This window comes from Panthera tigris, chromosome A1, assembly GCF_018350195.1.
Source record: "Panthera tigris isolate Pti1 chromosome A1, P.tigris_Pti1_mat1.1, whole genome shotgun sequence".
NCBI lineage: Eukaryota > Metazoa > Chordata > Mammalia > Carnivora > Felidae > Panthera > Panthera tigris.
In genome coordinates this window covers 144,943,924-144,960,269 of record NC_056660.1, presented here as the reverse complement: position 1 = coordinate 144,960,269, position 16,346 = coordinate 144,943,924, and the positions used below count along the sequence as shown (strand labels likewise).

Genomic DNA, 16,346 nt, shown 5'->3' with positions numbered 1-16,346 from the left:
CATAATCACTTCCATGGTTAAACTGTATATGGCCAACACCCAATGCTTTCTCAAGTGTGTCAGCTTCTCTTAGTTGTGGCAAACTAACCAAACCATTAATTACTTTTCAGATACAGATGGAAAATTAATTTTTAAAATACTCAAAAATCCTGGTTTCTAAATATATAAGACTACTGAATATAGGCCTTAAGTCATTATGAGTATAATAATGATTATACAATATAGAAAAATTAAAAGTTTCCCCGATGTGATTAGAATTCATATCTTCCCTCATCGTTCACTTAGCAAATATTAAGTCTTCTTGTCTGACAATTTTATAATGATTTAACCCTAACTAACGGCAAATCTATAGTTTTAAAATGTGGCTAATCTTAGGGATATGTTAACGCTGCAGAAGTGACAGAATTCAAAGTGAGCCTTATGACCTGAGCTGATACTATTTTTTCAGTAACATTCAATCAGCTAATCCTGCAAGCCAAACAATTTATATTCAAAGTTACGGTAGAGAATTTACAAATAATTTGAGGTGTCTTATCAGTGTAGACAATCAATCTGGATAATATTCTCCAAAAGCCATTTTTCTGCACTGGAGATTTTTTAAGGTTCATGCCATCAGGAAACATTATCTGCATTTTCTACTTTCTCCTTCAGACAGCCAGAATCAGAGATGAAAGCCGTCTTTCATTTTTAGTTTAGGAATTATGAGCTAGAGTCAAAAAAATCTAAAACCCTACACCTTATTTGTTTAACATACCATTTTCAGAAATGGAAGAACATCAAAACTGTCAGGATCTTTTTAGTGACATTTCTTAGATCAATTCAGAAGGTAAATTTGTGTGAAAGTACTACCATCTGCTGTCAGTACTAATGAACTGATGCAAATCTGCACTGAGAAAAATGTCAGTGTGGAAATACATGCAGCCAGTGAACTGTGTTAGGCTTACAACTCAATAAACACTTCTACTGGAACAAAGTTCTGCTAAATGGTTTTCCGTGAAAATAGAAATGATGGGTCAGATTTCTATCTCTGTAACTCCAGAGGAGTTATATAGGCACATTCTCCTATGAAATTTAATTTAGCAATGGTTAAATGTCTCATAAAATAAGTCTGACATGAATACCGTGAATTGGTTTCAGAACTATTAGATATGACTATCACAAGGAAATGATAATACTGCACCTTCATTCTTACATCTAATAAAGGAGATGAATTTCTTGGTTCATTTCTTAATTTTCTTGGCTCTCCAGGAGGGCACAAATATAATTTCACATATGAAGCTTTCATCCAGTTGCATATTCCAGACTGATCGAATTTGCCTTCCACTCAGGGTACATTCCTTAGAAATGGAGAGGGATATTTCCCTAAGCCTGCTTCCTCAAGCAGGGAAAGGAAAACGGCTATTGAACGTCTGCAGTATGAGACACTGTACTAAGTGCTTTGCGCGGGGTCACCTATCTGAGTAATTCTTTGAGGAAGGCTTTATTGTTGCCACTTGGAGAACGGGTTCAAAGGGATTACACTTAAAGTCATCCATGTAGTAGGGAGTGAAGCACCTCTGAAGTGTGGTCTTACATTGCACCTTTCCACCCCACTGACCAGAGGTGTTGTCAGGGACATTTAATCCTCTCTCTAGTCCATCTCTGCAAAAATCTACTTACTTTTATTTCAAAATAATGTGTTTTCATAAAATTGTAAGGGAAATACATACAGAGAGCTCAGAAAATACAGAAAAGAACAAAGAAAAAAAAAGCAGGATAACCTAAGACTGACCAACTCAGATTTAATCACTATTTGGTGAATTTCAAACCTTTTCATGTACACACGTTTATAGTCTTCTATTGCTTTTTATTCAATGAACAGAAAGATATGTACCAAGTACCCACTATATGCCAGTCCTGCCATATGTGTTTTTTGTTGGTGTTCTTGAAGTTTCTTTGTCTTTTGTTTTGCAGATTTCTATACTTATTTTTATTTTTTCCCTGTATATATTTTGTTCGGATTTATTTTGTTGTTCTTAATTTTTTAATTTTGCATGGGTACTTAAAAATATGCATAAAGAATATGTAATCTTGAGTTGTTGGCTAGACCGCTCCCCATGTGCCACTAGATCTAGCCAGGTAATTGTGCTGTCCATGTTTTCTAGATTCTTATCTGTTTGATCTACGAATTTCTAAAAGAAGTTTAAATCTCTCATTAAAATAGTTGATTTGTCCATTTCTGCTTGAAGTCTGTCAGTTTTCATTTTCTATGTCCTGAAGCTATGTTATTTGAAGGCATATATCCAGAGAATGAGGCTTTAATACAGTGATCATACTTATCTCTGATTATGCTTTCTTCCCCCAAAAGAACTTTTATCTGCTATAAATATAGCCACACCAACTTTCTACTTACCTAATGCATTTTAAAAATTATTTGCTTTTCAATCTGTGTCCTTATGTTGGATGTATTTCCTATAAAAATAACATAGATTCTTTAAGAAATCCACCTTAATAATCTATCTCTTACATGGAGTGTTTAGTTCACTTGCAGGCTTTGTGATTACTGATATAATTTAATTTTTTCTATTTTAGACTTTTTTTACTTATTCTATTTTTAATGTTTCTTTTCCTTTTCATTTTTATTCCTCTGTTGCTTTCCTTTAGATTCAGTATAGGTTCAAATGTTTTTTCTCATTGTTTTTTTTTTTTTCTCTTTTTATTAACTTGAAAGTACAGGCTGTATTTCTAAACTTCTAATAGTTATCCCACAATCTTTAAGTAAATGTTTTACTTAATAAAATACAATTACTCAATCTATTTGCCTTTTCCCCAGATAATTCAAGTAACTTGGAATGTTTAACTCTGATCACTCCTTTCTGATTCCTGTACTACTGTTGTATTTCAGTTGTATCTTTGGCTTTTTTAATCCCATAAATTTTATATTATTAATTTTTGAACTCAGTGTTTGTTGAAATTTACTCACATTTGACTATTCTTTTTGCTTCCTATTTTTTTCCTAGATCTTCAGATATTCATTCTGGGATCATTTTCACTATCATTGAACTACATCCTTCAGAGCACCTCTTAGTGAAGATCTGTAGGTAGTAAATGTGCCACATTGTGAATGCTTTATCTTGTCTCCATTTTTGAAAAAATGAGTGTTTGTGGGTATAAAATTTTAGGTTACAATTATATGCTCTCAACACTTTGAATATATAATCCCATTTCCTTGTGGCTTCCATTTTCTTTTTTCTTTTCTGTTTGGAAGTGAACTATCAATTCTAATTGTCACTTCTTTTAAGATATTCTCTTTCCCTTTAGTGTTTTACCATAATGTGTCTATGTGTCGATTCCTTTTCATTGACCCTGCTCAGATTCACTGAACCTTCTGAATCTGAATATCAGAGTCCTTGCAACAGTCCTGGAAAATTCTCACCAACAGCTTTGTGAATATTCACTCTTCATTCTCTCTAGGCTCTCTTTCTGGAACTACTATCAGACATGTGTTTCTCCTCCTCTCTCCCTAGTATCTCTTAACCTGTTATATTTACCATCTTCCTTTTAGTTTTTGCAACAATGTGTATAATTTCTTCAGAGTCTTCTAACACATTAATGCTTTCTTTAACTATATTTATCTGCTTTCTAGTTAGGCCTTCTAATTAGATGCTTTCCTTTCTGAAGTTTCTATTTGATTGTTTATTACATTTACCTGATTATTTTTGATAGTCTCTTCTTCCTACATTATACTGTCAGTATTTCCTTCCTTTTAAAGAATCATATTCAACATATTTATTTTATATTTTGCGCCAAAAAATTTTAACATATGAATTTGAGCATCTGATACTATAGTTTGTGGTTTTTGCTACCTCTCACGTTTAATGGCTTCTTATGAATTCTGTACTTTTTAAACTGTGACTGGGGTGCCTGGGTGGCTCAGTTGGTTAAGCATCTGACTCTTGATATCGGCTTAAGTCATGATCCCAGGGTCATGGGATCGAGCCCCACATTGGGCTCCATGCTGAGCATACAGCCTGCTTGAGATTCTCTCTCTCTCTCTCTCTCTCTCTCTCTTTCTCCCTCTCCATCTGCCCCCTCTCCCCTGCTCAGGCATGTACACTCCCTCTCTCTCTCCAATAAAACATTTTTTTAAATAAAAAAAATAAATTGTGACCTGGTAGTAGAACTATAAATCTAGTATTTCTTTGATGCCTAGGATTAAAAACGCATCCTTCCAGAGAAGTTTACATATGCTTCTCTCTGGTGCCTAGGGATGGAAAGGGAATAAAAGGGATCCTAATTCCACACTCACATGTTTAGGAATTTTCTGGGTCTACATCTTTCACTCTTTTTATATGTTCTATACAGAGTAAAGCAGAAAGGGTCAAATGGTTAAGAGGAAAAAAAACCCAATATATAGAGAATAATGGGGAGGCATGCTATTTTATGTAAGTTGGTGAGGGAAGGCTTCTTTGCACAGGTAACGTTTCAGCAGAGAGCTGACCAAGTAAAGAACAAGCCATGTAATTCTTTGGGAAATGAGTATTTTTGGCTTGGGAAGAACAAATGCAAAGACACTAAGATTCTAGTGAGGGAGAGTGCTCGGAGTGTTCCAGAAACAGCATGAAGACCAGTGTGGCCAGATGAAATGTAGGGTAATATTGGCAGAAGAAAGACTGGAAAGGTAACCAAAAGGTAAGATCACGTAGGGCCTTGCAAAGCATATAAAAGATTTGGACTTTTATTCTGAGTGTGATGGGGAGACATTGGGGGATTTTGGAAAAAGAAGTGACATATTCTGATTTACAGTTTAAAATATCAGTCTGGATATTGTAGAAGAAGGAGAAGCAGAAGACCAGCTAGGAGGGGTTGTAGTAACTCAGATATGGTGGTGGCCTATACTAGGTGATGGTAGTGTGGATGGGGGAGAATGGTCAGGTTTGGGATTTACTTTGAATAGAGAGCCAACAAGATTTGCTAAAGGATTCAATACGCTGTGTAAGAAATAGGAAAGAACAAGGATGACTCCCAACTTGAAGTGTCTATTCATGTTTTCTTGACTATTTGTCTAGTGAGGTTTTGCAGGGGTTTATTATTAATATGTTTTAGCTCTTTTGTACCTTTTGAGGACACTGATCCTTTTCATTCACTCAACCATCACCGTGAGTCATGCAATGGTTCAAATGTTAGAAATATAGTGTTCCATAAACAGGTAATACCTGCTCCCATAAAAGATGCCGAATTACTAAAAATAATTTAAATTTCCAGATTTCTCATTATCTTTAAATTTTATTCATGATGATTTATATGGGGAATATAACATTAGATAATTTAACATATAATTTTTCTTTCATTTCTTTTATCATTTTTGTGTTTAAAAATCCTATTCAGAATTAGAAAACTAGATATTTACTTATATTTATGTACAGTTTACCATTAAATTACTTGCTGTTCCCCAAACACTATTTTTCTTACCTCCAAACCTTTGTACATGAGGTTCTCTCTGTTAGGAATACCCTCCCACCCTTTCCTACCTACTAATGTCCATTTTTCTCCTACAGATCTCAGCTTTCTTTTAAAAAATTTTTTTTTATTTCTTTTTTTTGAGCGAGAGAGAGAGAGAGAGCATGAGCAAGGGAGTGGCAGAGAGAGAAGTAAGAGAGAATCCCAAGTAGATTCCATGCTATCAGTGCAGAGCCTGATTGGGGGCTCAAACTGATGAACTGTAGATCTCAGCTTTCTTTTACCCCAATCGTGCATCAGTTGCCCTCCCTCTGTGTCCCCACTGCACCCCATGCTTAAGCCTACTGCTCAATTCCACACCATTCTGCACAGGTAATCGACCATTTACAGGAGCCTTCTGTTACTATACTGTAATTTCTTGAGGACAGAGAAAGTATTCTCATTACTATTTCAATCTCAGCATCCATAGCAGTGCCTTTCACCTAGTAGACACTCAATAAATATTAATGGAATGACTGCATAGACAAATACATGCTACTGTACCAAGATAAATTATTGGCATATGCAACCTATTCTGTAAAGGGGAATGTTTGTGTGGAATGCACCAGTGGCCTCCAATGCCACTGTAGGGATGTTAAAGGAAAAGAAACATTCTTTCTCTTTGTCACAAAACCAGGAGCAGAATCTTCTGTACATTTATAGGAGTCTCCAGATAAGATAAAATCTTCACTATCTGTGTTCCCAAATATTTCTTCCAAAGTACATCTAAGAACAAAGGAGAGGGTCTGAAGGCATAGTCAGGAATAACTCTCCATAGAAACTTATGTAAACTATGCACTATATTCTAAAATCTATCTATTGGCTTCCACACAAAAGATAATATCCTATATTACTACTGAAAAGAACTGATGCACCAAGATGCATATTTTAATTCTCCGAATTAGCCTATGCCCTGCCACACCACAGTATCCCCCTAAGGTGTGTTATCCAGACACCTTAAGAAACTAAGAAACACTACTAAAATGTATAATAAACTCATCATTTTCTACTTAACTCAATCCCATATTAGTTCATGTGTTTTTCTTTTCTTTTCTTTTTTCCTTTACTAATGCATTCAATAAACATCACTGAATACCTCCTGTGGGTAAAACTTTTGCTAAGTATTCATCCATCTATCCATCTATTCACCATTCATTTATTCAACCAATATTTGAGGAGCATCATTCCATATGCCAAGCACTGTTCTAGGCACTAGAGATATCAGCAGACTCAAGACAGAAGCACAATCTACTCTCATGGGGTTAATAGTCTAGCTTTAGGTACTACAAAGATATCAAACAGCATCGCATTATCTCAACTCCTGGGGTTTACAGTCCAGCTGCACCCCTAGCACTAAAGTCCTGAGTTGCATCTCTAGGGGAGAGAATTCCAAAGGTAAGTTTTTCACCACTCACTCCCCTCTACTTAGGATTTCTAAAGAGAATGGAAAAGCAGATCCCTAGGGAGAAAAGAAATGTCATTTGGCCTGACGGTGGGGGATGAATCGTAGGACTTGTGAGCAGAAACCAGAAAAGCTGGCAGAGAGAGATGTGCTCTGTGGGATGGGTTTTGTTTCATTTCATTTTATTTTATTTATTTATTTTCATCATTTGGAGAAGAGGCATCAGGAGGCTTCCCACCCCAGAGAAGATTGTGTGGGGTTCTCAATGACACTAGCAGAAAATGAGATGTTCCCCACTGTGAGATTGAGGGTATCCTGAGGAAGGCCTGCAAGTGCTGGAGGCCAGAGAGGAGGTCGCCAATAAATGAGAATGAAACCACGCTGCAGAGGCAGCCCAGGTGCGAGAACCCATGGATGGAAAGACTGTTTGTTGCCTGGAGTGATACTCATGGTGAGATCCCGATGCCTCCTCAACTCCTCTTGTCATTCTGCAGATCTAATGCTTGCTGTATTGTGAGGGGTTTCCATGACACTGTGTTGGGTGCCATGCATTTGGAAACACCAGACTGTACATGGGGTATGTATTTTCATGAGCTAAGAGGGGCCTTGAGTCAAACTGAATAGGACATCTTCTCTTCACTCCTCATCTCTCCCCATGCTCATTAGGGTATCCGCAATTCAAGGGTTACAGAAATCACTCTCATACACAACAGATTATGTACCACTCAAAAGGTACAAACCCAGGAATACGGGAACTCAGACAAAGGAGAGTTCAGTTCAGACTGGTGGAGGAGGGGCAGCGAAGATTTCCTGGAGATATGGCACTTATCTGTTCCAGGCCTTAAACAGTGAGCAGGACTTGGAGAAGCCTGTGGCGGTAGGCTCTAAGACAGAAAGAGATCACCCCAGGTTTAGCGGAAAGGAAGTTAAGTAAGGGACACACAGACTTCCATCTTTTAAGAAAGACCGAGAAGTGTGGTTAGTTAGAGAAGAAAAAAATATTTTTGTTTGTTGTGTTGGTGACATTGTTAAATAAGTGAAGTGATCCCTATAAGATCCAAAGAATGCTCTGGAAGTAATCAACACCTAGACAAGGCAAAGAAGCAAGGTTTGAAGTACAAACAATCCCCTCTTATAGTTTTGAAAAGACATAAAAAAAGGTGGCAGGGCAGGGGGGAAGAGGTGGGAAATATCCCAGGACAGATTTCTCCCCCCTGAGTGTGTGAGGATAAAGATACAAAGACAGTGAGAGAATATTTAAAAATAGATATATGTGGGAAAGAAATGAAAGTCTTGCCCAAGTACCCTAAAAGTCTCCTCAGTTCTTGGAGAGGCAGAGGGAGCCCAGAGAAGCTATGCTTTGTTCAAGTTGCACCTGTTGATATTTGTTGGCCAGTTAATTAGGAATAAAATTCTAATGATGTTTGGAAAGTCAGATTTAAAAAAAAATAGGAGGGTTCTTCAAATTCATATGCTGCACAGAAGCCACCAGGCTTCCCAGAATTTTTATTAAAAATTACAAACATCACAGCAATAGTTCTTAGACACCACCTCCTCCGCTAACAAAAAACTTTCCTTTCATGGCTCCAGAGGGAGTCCAGAAACTAATTCTCCCACTCCTGCCTACATCTACAAAGGGCTCCCTCCCTAAGCTGCTGACAGTCCCAACTCCAACTCCTGGATTAGAAAGCAGAGTTTGAATATATTTATAGACTCTATACGGGTTGTTGCTTTAAGCAACACTGTTAATATGCCAGAATTCTGAGCTCCCAAACTTATTCAGTTATCAATTTGTTGTACATTATTTAATCTCTCAGTATTTTGATATGCAAAATAGAAATAGCACTGCTGGTACTTCACAGGGTGAAAGGAGATAACCAACAAGACCATTATGAAGCTTGCTGGGGGAAAAAGAGCTTATGTAAATGTCTATTAATTAAATAGGAACGGCTGCACAACTAGGTCAGGCATGATGATAAGACTGAACAACCCATCCCAGCCACCAGCATCAAAAAGAAGAAATGAACATTTAATCTGGAAAGCACTTGTTGGTTGCATTTTATAAAGAATATTAAATTGTAATATTCTGTATCATAACACAGAGTAGAGTATTTCAGACCATCCTCAAAGAATTCTTTGATAGAACAGAAACTTATTAGAGACAACAGCCAAAAACAAAAACAAAAAAGCAAGCCAATTACTAATGAAGAACTTGTAAAAAGCTAATCAAAGCTCTCATCCAGAGAAAATGAGAAAATCTGAGGCTCAGAATGATTTTGTATATTGATGAGATTTTTATATAGCGTCACAGAAAGAAAAATAAAGCAGATTTGAATGAAGACAAAAAGGACTCTAAGTCTCTGTTTAAAAGCCTTGTTGTGTTCCCTATCAACGTTTTTATTAAAATGTCCTGTTCCGGTAGAAACATCCATTTTTTAAAAATACCTGATCGGTGATGGTGTCAGTAGAGGACACTGTCAGTGTGTCTCTCTCTAGTCAAACCCCTAAGTGTTGGAAGAATGTTTATTTGGCCTCCACCCATTTTTGTAGAAAATTACTCAGAGGGGTGGCTTATCCAAGGTCATGACACTCAGAAATGATGGAGCTGAGACTCATGTCCAGATTCCAGAATAGAACGTAGTCTCTCCCTGCCACTGCCAAGCCTGCTAAGGACTAAATGTAGCACTTCAGCATGAAACAACTTGCAGGCATTACATTTATTCTATTTTTGTCTTAAAGGAAAACAATTGGGAGCTTGTTCTTTCCAAGCATTAATTCTTTTTTTCCCACTTCCACTACATTACATAATGGTGACCATTTTTGGCTTACCGAGTCTATTTCTGAGATACTCACTAAAACAGTGACCATATTTTAGAGCTAGGTATGTTGGGGCATAATAGAGAGGTGAATCAGCAATCACAAAATTCAAGGATTTTCAAGAACAAACTTAAAAACAACCTAATTCATTGATAATCAGATATTAATGTATGGCAACTACCATCCAGGAAGATGTTTTATGAGCAATACAAAAGAAACTAGCAGTCTGTTAGTACAATCACTTTTTAGAATGGTGCCAAATAGAATTTTAAAGCAATGAAAAGGCATACAGATGAATCTTTAAGATGATTTCTTAATATCACAGTGCTCTCTTCAGATAAATATAATCAATATAAATTCCTAATGAAAGCACCCTAGTTTACAGCTAACATTTATGTATTTCCTTCCTGCTTCTTATACAACTTTGGTAATAAAAAGATTCCCTTTACTCCCAGAAGCAGATTTCCCAGTGATTTAAGTTAAAATTAGTTTTTCTTTTTAGAAGATCTCTCAAAAGAGACTACCTGAAGAAAATTCCTAAGGAGGTGATAAACCCATTATAAATCTCTTATTACTTATCTAATAATGAAACATGTTAGGGGAAGATACGACCTACAAAAATTTAGCTACTACTGGGGCACCTGAATGGCTCAGTCAGTTGAGTGTCTGACTTCAGCTTAGGTCATGATCTTGCAGTCTGTGAGTTGGAGACCCATGTGGGGCTTGCTGCCGTCAGCACAAAGCCTGATCCGGATCTTCCATCCCTCCCTCTCTCCACCCCTTCCCTGCTTGCATGCACATTCTCAAAAATAATAAATAAATCTTTTTAAAAATTATAAAAAAAAATTAGCTACTATGAGATATTTTTCCCACTTTTTAGACTACTAATAATTTGAAACTAGATAACAAAAACAATGCTACTAACAGGCTATAGTATTAAGAAATTATACTCCTCTATATAAAACTGTAATCACAGATTTTCTTCAGACAATAATTGCATCCTGGTATTTGCAAACATATATTAGAGAGAGAAATAAACTGGTACATATGGGCAAGAATGGCAGTTTCTTATTTTTAAAGATATTTTATTAAAAATGTAAGCAATGTCAGGATAAAAAAAATGTATATTTTAATCCAATTTCCCAACCAAATCCATTTTTTTTACATTTCTCCATAGTAACTTCTGTTGGAATTTTAAGAACTGATTTTTATAGCTTGGATATAGTTCAGTATTTTCTAGACAAGAAAGTACAGGACACAAAAAAGAGAGTCTAAAACTGAAAAAGAAAACTGGTACTGGGAAATTCACAGGCTTTCCACAAGGACTTAAGGCAGAGCTCAGAAGTCACTGTTATTTTCCCACATGTCCTCTCACACCAGCAGTCAGTGAATCTCATGATTGCTTCAGACTCAGTCATCCTTAAGTTTTTGTTCTTCCTTTTTCTTAAAGGCTGATTGCTTCCCAAATTTATTGATATCTATCCTTCTACCTATCTTTCATAGTTATGTACACCGTGTATATATAATTTTGTGATTCATTTTTTCTTCTTACCTTGTAACATTATTTCATATATACTTTCCCATATTTTGAATACTCCTTTTAACTTTCTTTTTAGGTATATAATATTCCATCTGGTTGATATAATAGACTTTACAATTATTCCACTGTTAAATATTTAGACCGTTTTCCAGTTTTATACTATTATACATTGTGCATGCATGCATGTGTATTATGGACTACAGATTATTTCCTTATAATAAAATTTTAGGAATGAGTAAAAACAGTTGGGATATCAATATAGCTGTTGATCTATATTATCACATTTCCCTCCAAAATTATAAAACTAATATAACTGCCACCAATACAAACTACTTGACTAATCCTTCAATGTTTTAAACAGCAATGTCTTAATGTTAGAATTAAATCCTCCTTGGGAATATTTCACAAAAACATCACACAGACTTTACAAAAACTCTAGGCAACTAGCTTAGGATTTATGCCATTTTGGACTTGGCCATAGGATGCAGCCCTTGGGAATTAGTGACTTGGTGAAGGACAGTAAATATATGGAGAAGGGTTAGGGCTCAGGGTGGGGTTTGGTGACTCTCTCAAATGCCTGTAAACACATCATGTTCCTGGATGCTGCTTTTCCAGATTGGCTGGGGCAGGGTCAGCAACTTTTCACAAGCGGCATGCCAAAGCTTCGATGCCTCAGAGGAGGCTTGCATTATCTGACCTGAGTCTCCAACAATTGATACCTGGGTCTCAAATGGCCATTAAAATAGGCCATAACAAATTACATTAAGTAAAGTTCGTGCTCTCCTCGGATTTGGTGGCAGTTGGTATAAATATGACTACAGTATTATCAGATCACTCCTCTAAAAGCTCTGGGCTTTCCTTGTCAAGAGTCTGGAAAATAATGTTAAGTGTAAAAACCCAGCACACAGCATTGTATATTCATTATGATTACAACCATGGATATGCAGACACAAAACTTGCACACTAAGAAATTGGCATCCAAACTTCCATCTTGAGGCATGGCACGAAATAAGAATGTCAAACTGATGTAAATATAATCGTCAATAAACACACCTGAGGGAATGTGAATTTTCTTCAACACCTTTTTTTTTTTTTTACATTGAAAACACTCTATTTTTAGCATGTTCCTCATGAGGCCCATTCTTTTTTTTTTTTTTTTTTTTTTTTTTTGGTCTTAGCTGGTGGTCTTCCAGTAGTAGTAACAGCTGCTTTTCCAGCATGATGTAAAAGTCTCAAAGCATTCATCCAGCAGAAGAGTCTCCCCATTTTGGCCTCAGGACAAGATCCACTCTGAAAGGGCCCATTCTACAACTACAAACAGATCAAAGGACAAATCCAGCTCCCCCTTCAAAGGAAGAGCCCTCTCCCATGCGTCACATACTAATCAACTTGGGAGTGCATGTGTTGTCCATACACTGACCTACTCTGTGAAGCACTGGAGATACTCAGCAGCGTTAGTCCACATAGAGTCAATTTGACTTTCTGCCAGGAAAGCCTCAGAATTCTAGAATTTTACTTAGTTTTCTAACTTGATAAAGGAGATGGTATTCTTTTTTTTTTTTTTTTTTTGATGTTTTAGTATTTATTTTTGAGAGAGAGCATGAACAAGGGAGGGGCAGAGACAGAAGGAGACACAGAATCCAGAGCAGGCTTCAGGCTCTGACCTATCAGCACAGAGCTTGTCATGGGGCTCAAAGATATTATTCTTAATACCTATGTTCTTAATACCTAGTGTTCATAAAACAGAAATTAAAAAGGTAATTTGATAACACTACTTTCACTTACATCTTTACTCCTACAAGTCAGTGTCTTATCCCAATGTCTGTGAACACTTTTGCTTATACACACCTACTCTTAAAAAATATATATCTTATAGGGGTGCCCGGGTGGCTCAGTTGGTTAAGTGTCCAACTCTTGATTTGGGCTCAGGTCATGATCTTGCAGTTTGTGAGACTGAGCCAGGCATCAGGCTCCACGCTGATAGCACAGAGCCTGCTTAGGATTCTCTCTTTCCCTCTCTCTCTGCCCCTTCCTTGCTCGTGCTCTCGCTCTCTCTCACTCTCTCTCAATGTAAAATAAATTGACTTCCAAAATTTTTCATTAAAAAGTTGCAAATGGTATAATTTCCAGTATATTGTAATATTCACCATTTTAAATATATGCTATTATACATATACACAATTGTAAGGATTATCATGTCACTCTCTTAAATGTAATCAAACATAAATGCCACAGCATTATAATACTCACTATCATTCATTTAAAAAAATATATGAACAATTGGATGTTTTACAGTTTTCTCCTTGAATTTATCTCCATTCTGCTTCTGTCAAAGAACTTTACCCTAATGTATATTTTATGCTTAAAAGGTTTTTATTGATCCTATTCTTGTAAACAAAAGCATATAGACAGAAAAGAGTTCATTTTCCAAAAGTTCCCATGACCATTCTCCTCTAAGTGCTAAATTAACTAAGATGTCTGAGTTTTAATTGTAATTATTAATATTATTTAGTTAATCAAAACTAAACATTTAAAATTTGGCAAAAAATAAAAAGTGAAATATTTTTGGAAATCATAATAGCACCACTTAGTATGAACTACAGGTCACACTTTTTCATACATGTATGAACCCACTTAATCCTCACAACACTCTACTATTGTTATCTCCATTTTATAGATGCCAAAACTAAGGTTGAGATAGCTTAGATGACTCTTCCAGGTCGCAGAGCCTGGATCCACACACAGACTTTCTGGCTCCATAGTCCAGTCACTTATACACTGTCCTATGCTTCTTGGCTCATAAAAATAGAGATTGAGGGCAGAAGAGGGGGGCTAAAATAAAGGCATGGTCCAGTTGCTCCTTTTAGTGCCCCGGCTGAGCCATATGCCATGGTAAGGGATGCGATGGGTATGAGGCATGCCTTTGTTTTGTACAGTGGCAGAAAGGCAAAAAGGGAAAGTGGGAAAGGAAAATCTTGGCCACAAGTGCCTTTTCAGACAGATGGATTTTATGAGAGGGTGCATATGGAAGTAGAAGATCTGGAAATTAATTCCTTTAAAACTCTCCATAACCCTCCCCCACTACACACACACACACACACACACACACACACACACACACACACACCCTTTGGGAAGTCTTCGTATACACCCAGGGGTACATACGCTCCAGTGTGAATGCAACTGGTCTACTCAGTCTCTGATACAATAAAAATAAATTAGAGGTGGTGTTTTGTGAAACATTTTTAATGCTTTAGAAACAAAATTTAATTAAAATTTAAATTATTTTAACCCTTGAATTTTATTTTAAAATGGCAGTTAATTTTAATAATTTGGAAGGACACAAATGTTAAAATGTAACAGGATAGTAATAAGCATAACTATAATCTACATGGTAGTTTTATAATGATTAGATGTAATGCATGAAAAGATAGCAGGTCAGTAATAGAGCCATGCATAAAACCCTCCTCTCAAAATCTTTATTTGCATTTCTATTACTGAAATCATTTCCTAATAATGAAGTTGCCATGAGAGAAGCTCCATTACTGAGGAATCACTGTTACAGAAACAACATTATTAAAGCATTGCTAGGTACAGGAACTTTTATTAGAATGATACAAGTTGTATATCACTGTAATAAAGCTTCCATTATAATCCTAATTGCATAAAGCTGTGTTTGAGTATGCCAATGCTAGAGCTATAGGACTTTTAATAAAGTATCAAAATAATGCTGTGGTAATAGGATTGTTTAGCATACTAATACTTCAGGGAAGGCTGAACTGACTAATGGATGATGTTTACGTCACTGATTACACACACTATACCAAGAATTAAAAAGAACCCTCATGTACTTTAGTAACATGCAGCACAGAAATGTATGTGTTGAGGTATACATACCAGCTCTCTTTGATATAACAACTCAGTATGTCTAATTCACCTCCTGGTACAAAAGCAAATTGCTAAAATGGACATTTGTAACTGTGATACTTAAGAGGTTTAATGTTCAGATCTACAGAGAGCTGCTTATCAAAAAGTTAATAATAAATTATATACACCCACAGACACCCAAACAGGCATATCTTGAGAACTGCCTGTTAAAAGAACTATTGGAGAATTTGAGTTTTTGTTGGTGGAAGACGGAAGGTGGAAGGGGAGAGGGAGGGAGGGAGGGAAGAAGAGAGAGAGATTAAATATTATATGGATAATTCACTCTAAAATGCTGCTCTATATCATACATAAATGATACTATGATCCTTCAGAGTTACAACTAGAAGTTACCATCAGACTTAGGTTCATACCAGAGAATTTTAGTTTATTTGTACAAATGTTTGTTTTTGTGTTTGCTGTAATGGAGTCAAGTATTCGGCGGTTCCCTCTAGAAGCATATATAATATTCACCACCAGAGACCACCAGAGAGCCATCCAATCACTCAGTAGGCAGGGAGATGCTCCTTTATATACCTGCTGTGTGGATACCAGCAAGGAAGACACCAGGCCATCTGAAAAGGGCCTCAGTATAGGCTACAGCAGCAGAGGACTGAAGGTGGCTCTGACAGTCATATTCAGATAATGGGGCCAAAGCCATTTTGGTTTTGAGATCAATTTTGGCAGACAGATTGACCTGGAGTCTGCTTGGACAGCAAAGTACTTAAACTTTTGAACAGTGTCTCCTTTCCATAGTTCCCCCTTGACCTCTGCCTTACAGATGTGATAAACTGCAAACATTGGGTGAGGTTGACTCAAGGGCCCAGAAAGTTAATTTTCCCTACTGACTCAGGTGATGAAGCAAAATGTGAACATTCCCATAGTGTGATGCTTCCCATATCTTTGTATCACCTGAGAGGAAGGTACATGATTTTATTTTTTACTGTATGGTCAGCTGGGATATGTTATTTTTTAGGATTCTAATACTTTCTGATTAAATATGATCAACCCAAACTAATTTGCACTGAAACAATGAGACACTGTTTCTAAACATTTTTTTTTCAAAAAAAATTAAAATCTCTTGAGGCAGGAGTGTGTGACACAGACATAAAAGGGCTTAATTATCCAACTGGTCAACTAAACACTTGCAAAAACAGAAGTAACCTAAATATTTGAAGGTATTTC

At 36.5% G+C, this 16,346-nt stretch overlaps 1 protein-coding gene across 12 annotated transcripts in view; it reads right to left on the bottom strand.

The window, feature by feature from the left end:
• ATG10 (autophagy related 10) overlaps positions 1-16,346 on the bottom strand; it is a 259,908-nt gene that overhangs the window by 15,691 nt on the left and 227,871 nt on the right. The window contains exons 6-7 of one of the 12 annotated variants that reach the window (XM_042989453.1): positions 2,963-3,074; positions 2,435-2,451 (exon numbers count right to left, since the gene is read on the bottom strand). The exons of 8 other annotated variants lie outside the window; for them this stretch is intronic. In XM_042989453.1, coding sequence (XP_042845387.1) covers positions 3,012-3,074 — 63 coding nt within the window. In that variant the 3' untranslated portion in view covers positions 2,435-2,451; positions 2,963-3,011. Of the gene's footprint in view, positions 1-1,180; positions 1,338-2,434; positions 2,452-2,962; positions 3,075-16,346 lie in introns of those variants that run through there. 3 more of the 12 variants (XM_042989430.1, XM_042989435.1, XM_042989456.1) reach the window with 3 other exon arrangements.